Source organism: Vigna unguiculata, chromosome 5, assembly GCF_037176805.1.
Source record: "Vigna unguiculata cultivar grain cowpea cultivar isolate G323 ecotype 2 chromosome 5, ASM3717680v1, whole genome shotgun sequence".
Classification (NCBI taxonomy): domain Eukaryota; kingdom Viridiplantae; phylum Streptophyta; class Magnoliopsida; order Fabales; family Fabaceae; genus Vigna; species Vigna unguiculata.
The window spans coordinates 20,817,705-20,831,870 of NC_140796.1; the positions used below are offsets into that span (position 1 = coordinate 20,817,705).

The window sequence follows — 14,166 nt, forward strand, 5'->3', positions numbered from 1 at the left end:
CATGCGCTTATAACACTATACATTCACGAGAACATACATATATTCATTGGGAACCCCAAAATTTCTGCCAGAACCCAATAGAACACAGAATGAGGCAATCGAGTTAGCGATGCCTGGCAGAGCATAACTGCCGTTAGGCGATTCTTGCCAAAAACCCAGAAAATTGGTTCAATATAAATGTGTTGCCTGGCCGGCCTTCATTGTCACCAGGCAGTTTTTGGGCAGAAACCCAGAAACACGAAAGTCAACGAAAGTGAAGAAAGAAAAAGGCACTCATGCATCAATACATCACAATTGCAGCTCCCCTAACTTGGATTTCCGGCTCCAATTGCGTTCCTAACCTCCTTCTTGATCCAAACTTGATCACAACATTGCCTTTTCCCACCAAGAATCCTCACTATCCTTCCTCTCACTCTTTGGTCACAAAGATATGCTCTCTCAGAACCTCTCTCTACTGCCACATGTATGTCTCTCTGTTTTCACTTGACTATACTCTTTCCTCCCCCATTTTCAGCTAAAAATAATGGAATTTTAGTGACCATAAAATGCCACTAACATGGTGGTTTCTCAACCCTTCTAGCTTCTCTCTATGACGGCTAGGGTTTTCTAAGCATCTCCCATTGTGGCCAAAATAATCCAAACATAAAAAGGATTATTTCACACTAGCCAAGGTTTGGATTCAAATCCATACATTTATCAAACATACGCAAAACCATCAAGCAATTACATGTTTCCTGACATTTCATGCACACATATAATTATAACACCATGCCCCGTGTTCATGCATGCACAAAAAATAAATAAAATAATCAAAACATCACACTAATGGCATACACAAGACTCAAACTCAAGTCCTCTCAACACCACTCCACACATTCAACCACTTGAGCTACCATTGCTCATTATCATAACTCTTCGCATTAATTACTATTAAGATCCCTTTAATTGCATTTATATTAAATAACTATTTATTTATTTGTTTAATTTTCCTAGATCTTACAAGCTTCACAAACATATGGTTCTTCGTACTGTCCATTAATTCATCTAAAAATTCCACCCGAAAGCAATTGCTACTATCCTTAGGATGTTGCATGGCTTCCTTAACATTGAAAGTCATAGTTTCATCTTACACATGCACCTTGACATGGCCATCATCCACATCAATGATCACCCTATCAATCCTCATAATTGGTAAACCCAAGATGAGAGGAACCTTAATGTCCTCCTCCATGTCTAAAACGACAAAATCCACTGGAAAAGTGAACTTGTCCACTTTAACTAGGATATCCTCTATGACACCGTATGGACACTTGGTAGAACGATCTACTAATTGGAGTGTGATTCTTGTTGGTTTAACCTGTAATCACCAATTCTCCTTAACATGGAAAGAGGCATCAGATTGATACTTGCTCCCAAGTCAATCAAAGCCTTTCCAATAGGTAATTTTCCAATGGTGCATGGAATGGTGAAACTGCCTGGATCTTTAAATTTAGGTGGTAGAAGTTTTTGGATGATTGCACTACAATTACCTTGTACTTCTATTGTTTCCTCTTCAATGTATTTCCTCTTTTTGGTGAGCAACTCCTTCATAAATCTTGCATATGAAGGCATTTGTTGAAGAGCCTCAAAGAATGGAATGCTAATTTCAAATTTCTTGAAGATATCCATAAACCTTGAGAATTGTTTCTCCTTCTCTTTTCTAGAATGAGTCTTAAGATAAGGAAGAGGCTTCACAACCTCTTTTCCTTTTTCTTGTGACTTCCTCATCCTCTTTTTTCTCTTCCTTCTCTCCATTCTCATCAACCACACTTTGCTCACCAATAACATCATCCTTCTCTATTTCTATCTTCTTAGGTTTCCCGGCTAACACTCTACCACTCCTTGTAGTTATGACCTAACTTTGCTCCTTTGGATTTGTTTCAGTGTTAGCTCTAAAAATTTTCTCAATTTTATCTTACAACTTCTTGGCCAATTGGCTAACTTGCACCTCTAAGTTACAAAGAGAGGCATCTATGCTCTTATGGTTAGATATGGATACTTGCATAAACTGATTGAGGGTTTCCTCAACTTTAGACGTCTTATCATACAAAGAGGGTTTTTGTTGTGGTGGTCTGTTTGAAGAACTAGGTTGCCCCATGCTAGGATGAGGTTTCTAACCTTGGGTGTAATTACCCTTACAACCTTGGTATCCCATATAATTAACCTCCTCATGAGAGTTGGTTTTCATGGCACATTGCATGTTTGGGTGATCACCACTACACAACTAACACCCTTGCATAGATTGTTGGTGTTGAGCCTGAGAAATATTTTGGATTTCTTTCGATAATTGAGAAAGTTTCTTCATAAGATTTTCAAGTTGTTGAGTTATAATTTTGTTCTGAGCCAATAAAGCATCTTGGGATTGCAATTCTAAAACGCCACATTCCTCAGAAGTTGAGTTATCTCATTAACTTCATTGTCACTAGATGACATATTATCAATCAACTCAAAGGCTTCACGAGGTGTCTTCCACTTGATAGACCCTCCAACCGAAGCATCTAGCATCAAATTTTTGGGAGACCTTAATCCTCCTATGAAGATAGTGAGTGAATCAGGCGCATCAAAACAATGAGTAGGGGTTTTTGTGAGCAATCCATTAAATCTCTCTTGAGCATGACCTAGTGACTCATCAGCTTCTTGCTGAAAAGAAGAAATTTCTTGCATCCCTTTGTTGATCTTTGACTAGGAAAATATTTGTACAGAAAGTTAGCAACAACATCCGCCAATTAGTTAAACTATTCTAAAAAAATGAGTTTAACCAAGCTTTAGCATTGCCAACCAAAGAAAAAGGGAAAAGATTGAGTTCGATATCCTCATTTGGCACTTGATGGATTTTGACAATGTTACAGATTTTCAATAATGTAGCTAGATGAGTGTATGGATTCTCATGTCACAATCCATGAAACTGGTTACCTTAGACAAAGTGAAATAAGACTGGCTTCATTACCATGTTTGTGGCATTCACAACTAGTTGAGATATGCTACTAAAATTCAGGGGTGCTGGAAATGAAGCATAGTCTTCTAGAGTGCGCCGACCTTGATCACGTCCATCATCATCGTTACGAGCCATTTCTTCTTCCTCTTTATCAGATGAGGAGAAGAGAATATGTTCAGAAGAAGTAGAAACTCCCTCCATAGCTTCTCTAAATTTATTGTTCTGCCTTCTTCTACTATTTTTCCTTCAAACAATTAGTTCAATCTCAAGATCAAATAGAAGATTTTCAGCTTTTGTTCTGCTTCTCATGTAGAACAAGAACCACTAGACAAGGCAAGGCATATTTAAGAGATATATACACAAATTGAATATAGAAAAATAAAAAGCATAGTGAAATTACAAATGAAAGTTTAAACCGATAAATAACATACAAAAGACGAACAACAACAAACATATCCCCGACAACAACGCCAAAAACTTGTTAACTTATTGGCAAGTGTACCAATTCGTTCCAAGTAGTAAAATTATAGTACAAGTTTCGTTTTCCTAAGGGATTTGTGTTTGTTAATCTACTTGTCATTATTTATTAATTTTAGCAATTGTGAAAAACATTTTTTGTTCAACCTAAAATAAAAAAATGCAAAATTATGAAAGTAAATATGTGATTCGGTAAATAGATTAATTAGGATTGGATTTCATGAATCGAATTAATGTAACACTACACAATATATCTCTAACGTACTCACATTCATTTTAAAAGCATACTTACTATAATTCCTTAGAAGCAAGTTCTAAATCATATGTTGAAATTCTAATTCCTTAGTCATTTTAACATACAATTTGCATTAAGATCAAATTTCTAGAATGACCAAAAAATAATTTTATGTTCATTTAACTTTTTTTTTTAAAATTAAATAACTAATATGACACTAACATAAATATTTATTTACTAAAATAAATTAAATCCACTTTTACATTTTAAATTTTCTTAATAAATTAATATTTTGTGTGGTATTAAAATCGGTTAAGTGGACGTTAAAAATGTTGCAATTTGAACAATATTATTATTTGGGTGTGAAATTTATGTTTTCTTAAATTTGTAATGAAATAAAAATCACATCAGATCAAAGTTAAGGAAATACTAAGATTTCAAATACTCCAAAATATTCTTTTTAACAAATTATATAAAATATTATATTAGCATATTCTTATTAATGCCATTTTACAGATATACTTTAATAAAGATTTTACTAAACACTTTTAGCTTAATAAGGTTGTTTTAAGAATATTGTTTTCAACATTCAAATACTCCCAACCAACTTCACAATTCTAAGTTTATTTTCCAGGTAGTTTTAAGAATATCAGTAAATTTTATCTCAAATGAATTTTATTTCCATAAATAAATATTTGCCTTCCAGGAAGCACCCAAACCCTCTATCCCACTTTCCATTTGTCATTATTTGTTTTTTCTTCCAATAAATATTTATTTATTGCAATGATAAACTAATTTCCATTGACGACCGAGTCAAGTATTCTAAGTAGAAAACTTTAATTGCACTTCTCCTCCGTCATCTATGATTATGAATATTTATATGAAGAACCTAAAATAGGTGCTAATTTTGTGATGTTGAAAGAAAAGTATACAATGGAGGCGTTTTCTGCAGTATCAAGTCTTCTTGCAAGTCTTCTCGCAGCAGTCTATATCCACAAAGTCTAGTCAATGTTTGAACATCTTCACAAAGATGTGATGAGTAAACATTTTATATCTCTGTCCCTACATTGAATTCAGACTATAAATACATCACAACACTCTTCATAGCAATGCAAAGGGAAAAGTGAATAATATATACTGAGCATATTATCAAACACTTCCCAAACATGAAGGCCATTCTCATTGCTTTCTTACTCTTTGCTTCTCTTTTCTTCCTTCCCACTTCAACTACGGCTCGACAACTCAAGGGTAATTATACTCACTGACTTCTCTATACTTCCTCAATTCTCATATGCACCAAACTCATCAATATCATAATTGAAACTCACGAAACTTGCTTCTTATAACTTATTTGGGTGAACTTTTGAGTGTAAATATAAAAGAGTAATTTTTTTTTCTTTTGTTGATATTTCTATAAAATTTGATCACAAGAAGTAGATGAAAAACATGTTTTGATATAGTTGTAGCAAACAACTTGAGACAACTTTTTTACGTGATAAGTGGCCACTATAGTTAATGCAATGATGTATGTACACTTTTATGCAGAAGGTTCATTTCAGACAGGAGATCCTAATAAACCTGCTGTTAACTGTCCTCCCGGTCAGCCTTATAGAAGTTGCAGTCCTTCACCGAAGCCGAAACCACCATGCTCACCATATGTACGCAATTGCTAATATCTGAATGAATTAGATAGTTATAGCTGTTGCTGGTGCCATTTACACTTGCTGTGTTAAACAATGGAGCTGCGGTCTCTATCTTTTTCTTCAGAATTTCCAGTGCTTTCACATAATAATGTGTGTCTTTTGAGTTTACTGTAAAATAAATATTTGGCCTCTGGGACAATCCAATAAATAAGAAGTTCATTGCTTATACTTTTCGTTTTTGTTGAGTTTGTGGTTACGTGTGCTATCTTTAATGAAGGATGTAAAAAATATATTAAGGCCCTTACGTGCGACTAGAAAATGAAAATTTAAATATTATGATTGGTTAGGGAGAAAAATAGTGGCACTTCTTATTCGGTTATAAAGAAGCTAAGATGTAAATATGAAAACAAACAAAAAATCTGTCCTCGATATCCAAAGAAAAGAAGAGAACAGAGAATTCAGAGATTAGATCGAGTTGAGTTGTTGATTATCTCAATGCAAGACCAAAAACGTGTGTTTTACAAACGGAAAAAACAGTCCGAAAACCATATTTCCGTTAATATTATAGGGGCAATAGATTTTATTTGTCCTTGAGTATTCAAAACGTTGACATGCACATTTAAAAGCTTATTGTCTAGTAAAAGTAATTCTTCATTAATAAGTGATAAACATAATTGGTTATTTTGTGTTCTAATTAGTATTTGTATAGTATGGACCGATCAGACAAGGCCACCAAGAGCAGTAAACCAACTTAGATACCGATGCATCGAGCGATTGTCATGGCTCTTCAACTTACCAAAAAAGATCAAGAGTAGCTTACTTGACTACAAGCAAATCGATCATGTGTCATTCGTTGATATCGAGCATGACCGATCAGTCAATGTTTGACGCGATTAACCAAATCTAAAAGCAGTTTAAGGCAAATCAACTAGGTAACCGTATTAAGGTATGATTGGATCGTAATTAGGTCGATGCTAAGTAAAAGCCCATTACAAGTAGTATAGATAGGAGGTTCAACTAAGGTAGTTGGTTACATTACTGCATTTCATACCACTAAGCTCTGACACCTACTAATTTAAGCATCAAAGTACCTTTTGTAAGTACCACCTGATAGATTCTGGACGATCGGAATACTGTTGAGAATTGATAGATTAGAGACAAGAGTGATAGGAAGATCCGAGCGTTAAGGACATGAGAGTGCCAACTGGCTTAGTAGAAATATTTTGGCACCCATCGTGGGGCGGAGCAAGTGTTTCCTTTATTCCCAATGTAACCACGAGGCACATGACGAGCAACGCAGTAAAAGAGGAGGCATCAGACGAGCAACGTAGTAGAAGAGGAGGCATCAGACGAACAACGTAGTAGAAGAGGAGGCATCAGACGAACAACGTAGTAGAAGAGGAGGCATCAGACAAGCAACAAATGGACTCAATGGTGATGATGAGGGATATGAGAAGAGAGATAGATGTTATGAAGAAGAAGTATGAAGGCGAGCTTAAGGCTTTGCGCTCCAAGAATGCACTTATAAGATAAGAATGGTGGATGAGGGAGCCTGTGCCTTCTACCCTAACTCAACCTGAATCAACAAACCACCCGCTTGATGAAACAGACAAAACTATTCAAGGAAGCAATACTGGTTGAAGCAAGCTACTGATAAGTGTCAAGAATAAGTCAATTTTCAATTTAAAATTGATACTTATCATGTATCAAATGGTTCTATTTATGCATAAAACAAACTTACTTAGCTTAAGATACAAAATGAGGTATTGAGAATTGAATTTTTATGAATTATAATGATATTTTGTTGTTTTCTAGTGAATATAAAAGAAAATATCAAGTATGCAACTAAGCCACAATACTAGAGTTGAGCAATGGAAGTTGAAAATACAGGACAACATATTTTGACTTTCTGGCTGAGCACAACAAATGGAGATGAGCCTCTTTGCAAGGAAACCTAGAGCCCAAATCCATTAGGTTGAGCAGCCAAGAAAACCCTTCCAAGAAGGAAAGGTCACATGCTAAGCACCAGGACAAGGGGCTGAGTTGAAAAGGAAACCCACTTGTGAAGTAACCCTTGTGGTTGAGCACCAAAAGTTGGGCTGAGCATCGCCTAAAATTTTCTATAAAGAAAGACCTTGGGTCTTCATTATATGCCTTGAGTGGAGGCTAAAAAATGTAGGAATAGCATTGAATAGGGTTTGTGAGGCATGTAAGGCCCGGGAAATTTAAATAATTAAATTAATAATTATTTAATAAATGCGGGTAGGGGAAGCCTTTATGGTACTTAATGTGAATTGTTGTGACGTGGAAAAGTACTAGCTCAAGTGGTTAAGAGTACTTTGATTATGTGAGAGGACTTGGGTTCGAGTCCTATGTATGCCTTTGTGTGTTATTTTAATTTATGTATTATTTCGTAGTATGTTTGAATGACAGACGTGATAATATAATCCTAAAATTTTAGGAATTATCACAAATGTGAATTGGTTGTGCAATTGACTTGGTAATTGATGGGTTGTGGGTTCAAACCTTAATGAGAACAAATTAATCTCTTTATTTTTGCTATAATACTTGTGGTCTCAATGTGAAAGGGTGGGAAAGCCCTAGAGGTAATCACTAGTGCAGAATTGCATTTTTACCTCGCCTTATAGGTCTCGGTTGGCAAGGAACCGAAGTATATAACGACACAATGGCATTTTTGCAATTCTAGGCAACTTTTATGCCTTAGTTCAAGAAAAACCCGAAGCCAAAAAGGGTTATAGGCTTCGGTTCAAAAAAAACCGATGCCAAAAGGTGCTTATATGCTTCGGTTGAACAGACCTGAAGCTAAAAACGTGGCTAGAAATTTCAAAAATGCCACTAGCCATTACGTCTTTGGCCTCGGGTGGCACTGAACCGAGGCCAAATAGGGCTATATGCCTCGGTTATTAATTGAACCGAGGCCATATAGTTTAATTAGGGGACAAAAACATGAACCCCTCTACTTCTTCCTCGCACGCCGCTGCATCTTCTCCATCTTTCTCTGCGTCTCGCTAGTCTCCTGGATCCCCTCTACCTTTCACCTCACGCATGAACAAAGCAAACATCACCACCCATCTATGCCGCACCCATTCTGACCGGTGATGAACCCTAGCGACAACACCAGCCACCACTGCGACGTGAAAATAGGGCACCAGATCTGCAACGCGGCGACGCGATCCACCATGGCAGCACCTTTCGCGAGATTGCCATCGCGATCCACTAGAGGAACCACCGTCGAGATCTCCGCCGCTGCAGAAATCCACCGTCACCGCAACTGAGGTATGCGACTGCACCGTCACATTTAGAACCGAGGCATAAAAGGGACTCTATGGCTTCGGGTAACAACCGAGGCCAAAAGGGTACCTTTTGGCCTCACCCCAATATGACTCGGTTCCAGACCCGAGGCAAAATGAGGAAAATAACCGGGGCAAAAAGCCCCTACTACACTGGTGAATGGGCAGCCAAGGGAGTTGGAAAAAACAGTCCATAATGGCTTATGAAAGGTAATAATAGACTTTAAAAAGTCAATTTTCGTTTTATTTCTTTTTACCACAATTAGGAGTCATATAAAAAGGGAGAATTAGGCCATTAGAAGGGTTTTGAAAGTCTGAAAAATTTGAATGAGAAAGGATCACGAGTTTTGAGTGTGAAAGCTAATTGGGATTCAGAGCAAAGCGGTGGTGGTTGAGAGAGCAAAAAGGGAGGGTTCTAGCTATCACAAAGTCAAGGTTAGGCAACCTTTGGAAGCAAAGATTCACATGTTAGGGGAGCTCTTTTGCATACCTTTCATGAAAAGATTCTTGTGTAATCTGTAATATGCAATGAATTGTGTGCCTTTACCATAAAATTTTCGTGCCAACATGCTGTGAATTGAGTGTGTGATTGTTTTGTTGTATATGACTAAACCCTTGTGTAAATATATGGAAATACTGGTGTTTTTGGTACTGTATGGAATTTTGGGTAATTACTTTGTTTGAGAGTCAGATTTTGGAGTCTAAAATAGGTTCATAATGTTGGAACGATGAAAGGGTTTGGTTATCATGTTTGTATGAGGTTTTGGCATGGTGTGTGGGTTTTGTGTGCACGCAATAGTGAGGTAATCTAATAGTCTCGCTCAGGCAAGCCAGGCTCACCTAGGCGAGAGTTGCAGAGCCAAAAATTGTGTTTTTGCATGAGCTACTCGCTTAGGCGGAATGCCAGGGTTTTGGGCGACCTGTTGCTTTGCTCAGGCGAGGACATCTCGCCTAAGCAAGAAAACGAGGATGTGAGTCTGTGTTTTGAGGTGTCTCGCATAGGCGAGAGGATCAGGGTTTTGGGCGACAAGGCGTCTCGCCCCGGCTAGAGGTTCTCGCTTAAGCGAGACCTCTTATTTAATTTTTGCATTTTGCTTAACTCGCCGCTTGGGCGAATGTTTGGGTGTTAGGCGAAGTGTGAGCTCACCCAGGCGAGAGGGGACTCGCCTAAGCGAGACTTCGCAAGTTAATCAGTTCTGCCCGCTCGCTCAAGCGAGGAAGCTTAGCTTAAGCAAGACAGGCCTGGTCGCTTAAGCTAAGGCTTCTAGCCCAAGCGAGTTAGAGCAGTTTATGTGTATTGTTTGTAGCTTTGATGAAACATAGATCAGGAGATGTTGTGCCATGAGCGGGTAGGTTCATGGATGGTGGATAACATGTGATGGTATGAGCGGGCAGGTTCATACTCGATTACTCTCCTGTGGGGATACGAGCGAGGTAGGTTCGTATGTTCCGTGCTCATAGTTAAGAGATGTTGTGTGCGGGGATGTACATAGCTTATGGATCACATGTGTTGGACTACGGGCAGGTAGGTCCGTAGAGTGGGACTACGAGTGGGGAGGTTCGTAGAGGCAGGACAACGAGAGGGCAGGTTCGTGTGAGCATCAAAAATCCTGAGTCTATGACTAACCTTGTTGTATGTTAGTAGTTGAAAAGCCTTGGGGCGTGTTGAGAATGTAACTAAGATATAGTTATGATACTAAGATTGGGTGTTTTCTATTTTTTAATTTATGTGATTTTTGTATATATTGTTGAGCTCACCCATTCTGTCTGTGCTTGGCGATGCTCGTGTAATTTTACACGGGAGCAGTTGATGATACAGGTAATGCTACTAATACTCGAGATGGAGAAAGGGACTAGCTGGGAATTAGAGCTAGGGAATTACTATGTTTTAAAGTTTTATTTGGAACTTGTAATAACTTTTGGAATTATTTTTATGTATTAAATGATTGTCGCTTTGAACATTAAATTTTGTTTTGTTTCCGCGACGGAAATTAATAAAGTTGCGACGTTCAAGCTTTTTTTTATATATTTAAATATTTAATTAAGTAATATCTTTTAAGGATGTTACAAGGCACGAGGGAGGTGCTCTTAGTGTAGATCCTAAGTGTAGATGGTGCTGGAATTGCATTGTAATATTCTGAGTAGCTAAACTCCCGCATGTCCAAGTTTGATGTAATCAATTCTGATTCTATTCACTTGTACTTCTTGGGTATTTATCTTTGCTTTCATTCAATTGTTTGTGGTTTGATTTATGCGTAATGATGACTTGATCACTCATCTATTTAACTGGTTTGGATTAAGTTGGGAAACTGATCTTAAACTATGGTCCAATCAAATCATCATACATGTATTAATGCTTATTAGTAGCTAGAGGGGATGTTGAAGCAGAGAGTCTTGCACATTAAAGCAAGGATTCATTCTATCAGGAGTTAAGAAATCATATATATTGGGTTTGAAGTCCTTCAGCTCTAGTGTATTAGGGATGAAACTAGATTTACATAGAAAAAGTACTCTCAAGACATTAAATGATTTGCATGTTAACAAAATAGTAATGGTATAGAAGAAGAAGATGAGATGAAATCAATTCATAGCCCCTACTCCACTCAATCTATATAATTATTACTATCTAGTTTACATGCACTCTTTATCAAAAACCAAAAACCCAAAAATCAAACTACCAATATACTTACTAAATCCCTATGGATATGACACTTGCTGATACTACTACGCATCAGTGAACCAGTGCACTTGTGAAATAGTACCTGACCCATCTATCTCAATCATAGTGGATATGTTAGGAATACACCCGTTTTATACTTATATTATGGACACTCCATTGCCTAACAGTTGGAGAATGGCCATTTTCAAGAAGTATGAGGGGTCCATCGACCCAAAGGAGCACGTCAACATATTTGTCACCTAAATGGTGATGTACATGATGAACAACACAATATGGTGTAAAGTCTTTTCAACCTTGATAACGGGTGTAGTCCTAGCATGGTTCACGCATCTTTTAGCAAAGTCCATAGACTGTAAGACCCGCAAAAATTAATTAATTAAATAATTACTTAATTAATAAATGCGGGTAGAAAGCGCCTTTATGGCATTAATTATGGTTTAATGTGGTGTGGAAAAGTACTAGCTCAAGTGGTTGAGAGTACTTGATTGTGTGAGAGGACTTGGGTTCGAGTTCTATGTATGTCAATTATGTGTTGTTGTTTTATTATTAATTTTTAATAATAGGTATGAGTATGGAATTGATAATATAAACTATTATTGATTGGAGTGTATCACCAAATGTGAATTGGCATAGTGGTTGTGCTTGGCATTATGAGTGGAGGGTCACGAGTTCAAACCTTGGTGGATGGAACTTAACCTTTCTTTTTACTAAACTTAGCTTGGGATGAATGTGGAAAGGTAGAGAGAACCTAGTAGAATGGGGCAGCCAAGAGGGTTGGAAAACCACCAAATAATTAACCTTGAAGGGGAATTGAAACCACAATAAAGCCCAATTTCGTTTTATTTTTAAAACCCATTTTAAAGACACCTATAAAAGGCAAAATTTAGGTTGAAAGAAGGGTTTCTGAAATTGTTTTGTGGTAGCCTGAGAGGAGAGCGAAATTGGAGAGTGAGAGGTTGAATTGGGTGTGCAAAGGGCTGAAGCAAGGTATTGGTGAACAAGGAACTTCCTCTTTGTCTCAATCTCGTTCAAAAATTACAGGTTAGGGGAGCTGAACTGTAATTGTATGCTTTTGGTCATATTGCATGCTTGTGATGCTGTTTTACCATGAACTTTCGTGTTCCACATGAGAGGAATTAGGGGTTGGGTATTTAGGTATTGTTCTATTGGTGTTTTTACCTAAATGTATGATTATGATGGATGTCTGCATTATGTACGCTGCTATTGTGCAAATTTGAGGGTTGGGGGACTGTATTGCATTTAAATTATGTGGGATGTTGATGCAATTGATACAAGCTGCTTTGGTATGAAGTGAAGTGTGAATTGGTATTTTGGTTGCTGTTGTTGCGTGCGTGATCAGTGTAGGAGTCTGCATTTCTCGCTCAGGCGAGATTAGCAGAGATGCAAACTCAGGCGAGGGAGGTTCGCCTAAGCGAGGTGGTGATGAAGTTGCGCGTGTTGAGCGCGACTTTTCGTCCAGGCGAGGAGTTTTGTGGGTTTGATCGAACCAGGGTCTCGCCCAGGCGAGACAGTCTCGCGTAAGCGAGATGTCGCGATCAAGTTGGATGTGTGCTTGCATTATAGCTCAGGCGAGACTGAATTGGGTGTTTGGGCGAGAGATGATCTCGCCTAAGCGAGATAACGTGATGAGGTTGTTGTTTTAAGCTCGCTCAGGCGAGGTAAATTAGCCTAAGCGAGGCTGAGGGCTTAGCTTGGGCGAGAGTCCCTAGCTTAAGCGAGTTTATGCGAAATTCCATGTTTGTGTGTGCTTGTGTGTGTGATTTGGCTACTTTTTCCTAAGTATAGGAAGTATATGCATGTGGTGTAGCATTTGGGCTTGAAGGATTAAGTCCAATGGGGGTTTGGGATGTGCTTGATGGTGGGACACATGACGGGCATGGAACTGGTTGAGTTCTCGTCGGCTACTAATGGGCGAGGAGTCCTTAGTATGGTGATTACATGTGTCGGCCGCACATGGGCAAGGAAATGATATGTTCCCGTCGGCTACTATAGGGCGAGGAGTCCATAGTATTGTGATTGCGTGCGTGCCAGGGTCCAAGTTGAGGAGACTTGGATGTTTTACTACAGATGAGGAGTCTGTAGGGCAGGACTATGAGCGGGATAGGCTCATAGGGTTGGACCACGAATGAGTTAGTTTCGTGGGAGCATAGGGAAATCCCAAGACCTAGTTCATGTATATGTCTCATGATGGACCACGAGGTTATGGTTGGGTAATTTGAAAGTCATGAAATGTTAAGTTATGTTATTTTCGGATGGGTGGCATATTTAATTCATGTATATGTTTATATATTGTGTATAGCTTACCCTATCTGTGTGTGTATGGCGATGATCGGATAATTTGTTATCCGGGAGCAGATGATTTGACAGGTGAGCCAAGAGATGCTTAGAGACGGAAAGCATAGGCTACTTGGGGCTTTTGAAAGCAAACTTTATTTTTTGTTGATTTTGATGTAAAATTTATCTATGCTGAACTTTAGTAACTTTTGTATAGAACGATTGTGTACATTCGAACTATGTTATGGTTACTATTTTTGGTTTTAAATTTTCCCATGTTTTTTTTTGGGAAACGGTATCTTATTAAATGAGGTATTTTATTTTAAATTGTCATTTGATATGTTACGTAGACTACTTTCCTACTATTCACGCAAGGTTTGGCACTCAGTTCCCCACGACCACATCACATGACCATCATAGCCTTGGTCAACGTTCAGTAGAAAAAAGAAGAATGCCTTTAGACATTCATGGACCGGTTTGGGAAGGTGGCCTTGTAGATCAGTAATTTGAGTCCTGAGATAGCCATGCATCACATGATAAAAATGTTGCGT

General features: G+C 38.0%; 2 protein-coding genes across 2 annotated transcripts; one reads left to right on the forward strand and one right to left on the reverse strand.

The window, feature by feature from the left end:
- Positions 1–1,126: 1,126 nt before the first annotated feature.
- Positions 1,127–1,794, reverse strand: LOC146886215 (uncharacterized). The gene is made up of 2 exons (XM_085673343.1): positions 1,407–1,794; positions 1,127–1,290 (listed from the first exon to the last, which is right to left on the reverse strand). The coding sequence occupies exons 1-2, from the start codon at positions 1,792–1,794 to the stop codon at positions 1,127–1,129; spliced, it is 552 nt and encodes a 183-aa protein (XP_085529469.1).
- A 2,951-nt stretch (positions 1,795–4,745) lies between these two features.
- Positions 4,746–5,557, forward strand: LOC114185667 (uncharacterized). The gene is made up of 2 exons (XM_085673344.1): positions 4,746–4,934; positions 5,232–5,557. The coding sequence occupies exons 1-2, from the start codon at positions 4,853–4,855 to the stop codon at positions 5,357–5,359; spliced, it is 210 nt and encodes a 69-aa protein (XP_085529470.1). The 5' UTR covers positions 4,746–4,852; the 3' UTR covers positions 5,360–5,557.
- The last annotated feature ends 8,609 nt before the right edge of the window (positions 5,558–14,166 follow it).

What these genes read in the sequence shown, in the direction of transcription:
- LOC146886215 (XM_085673343.1), bottom strand. Translation starts at nt 1,794, where the DNA reads ATGGAGAGAAGGAAGAGAAAAAAGAGGATGAGGAAGTCACAAGAAAAA. An exon ending in TTTGATTGACTTGGGAGCAA is followed by an intron (nt 1,291 to 1,406) that starts GTATCAATCTGA and finishes ACGGTGTCATAG; the next exon opens with AGGATATCCTAGTTAAAGTG.
- LOC114185667 (XM_085673344.1), top strand. Translation starts at nt 4,853, where the DNA reads ATGAAGGCCATTCTCATTGCTTTCTTACTCTTTGCTTCTCTTTTCTTC. An exon ending in TACGGCTCGACAACTCAAGG is followed by an intron (nt 4,935 to 5,231) that starts GTAATTATACTC and finishes ACTTTTATGCAG; the next exon opens with AAGGTTCATTTCAGACAGGA.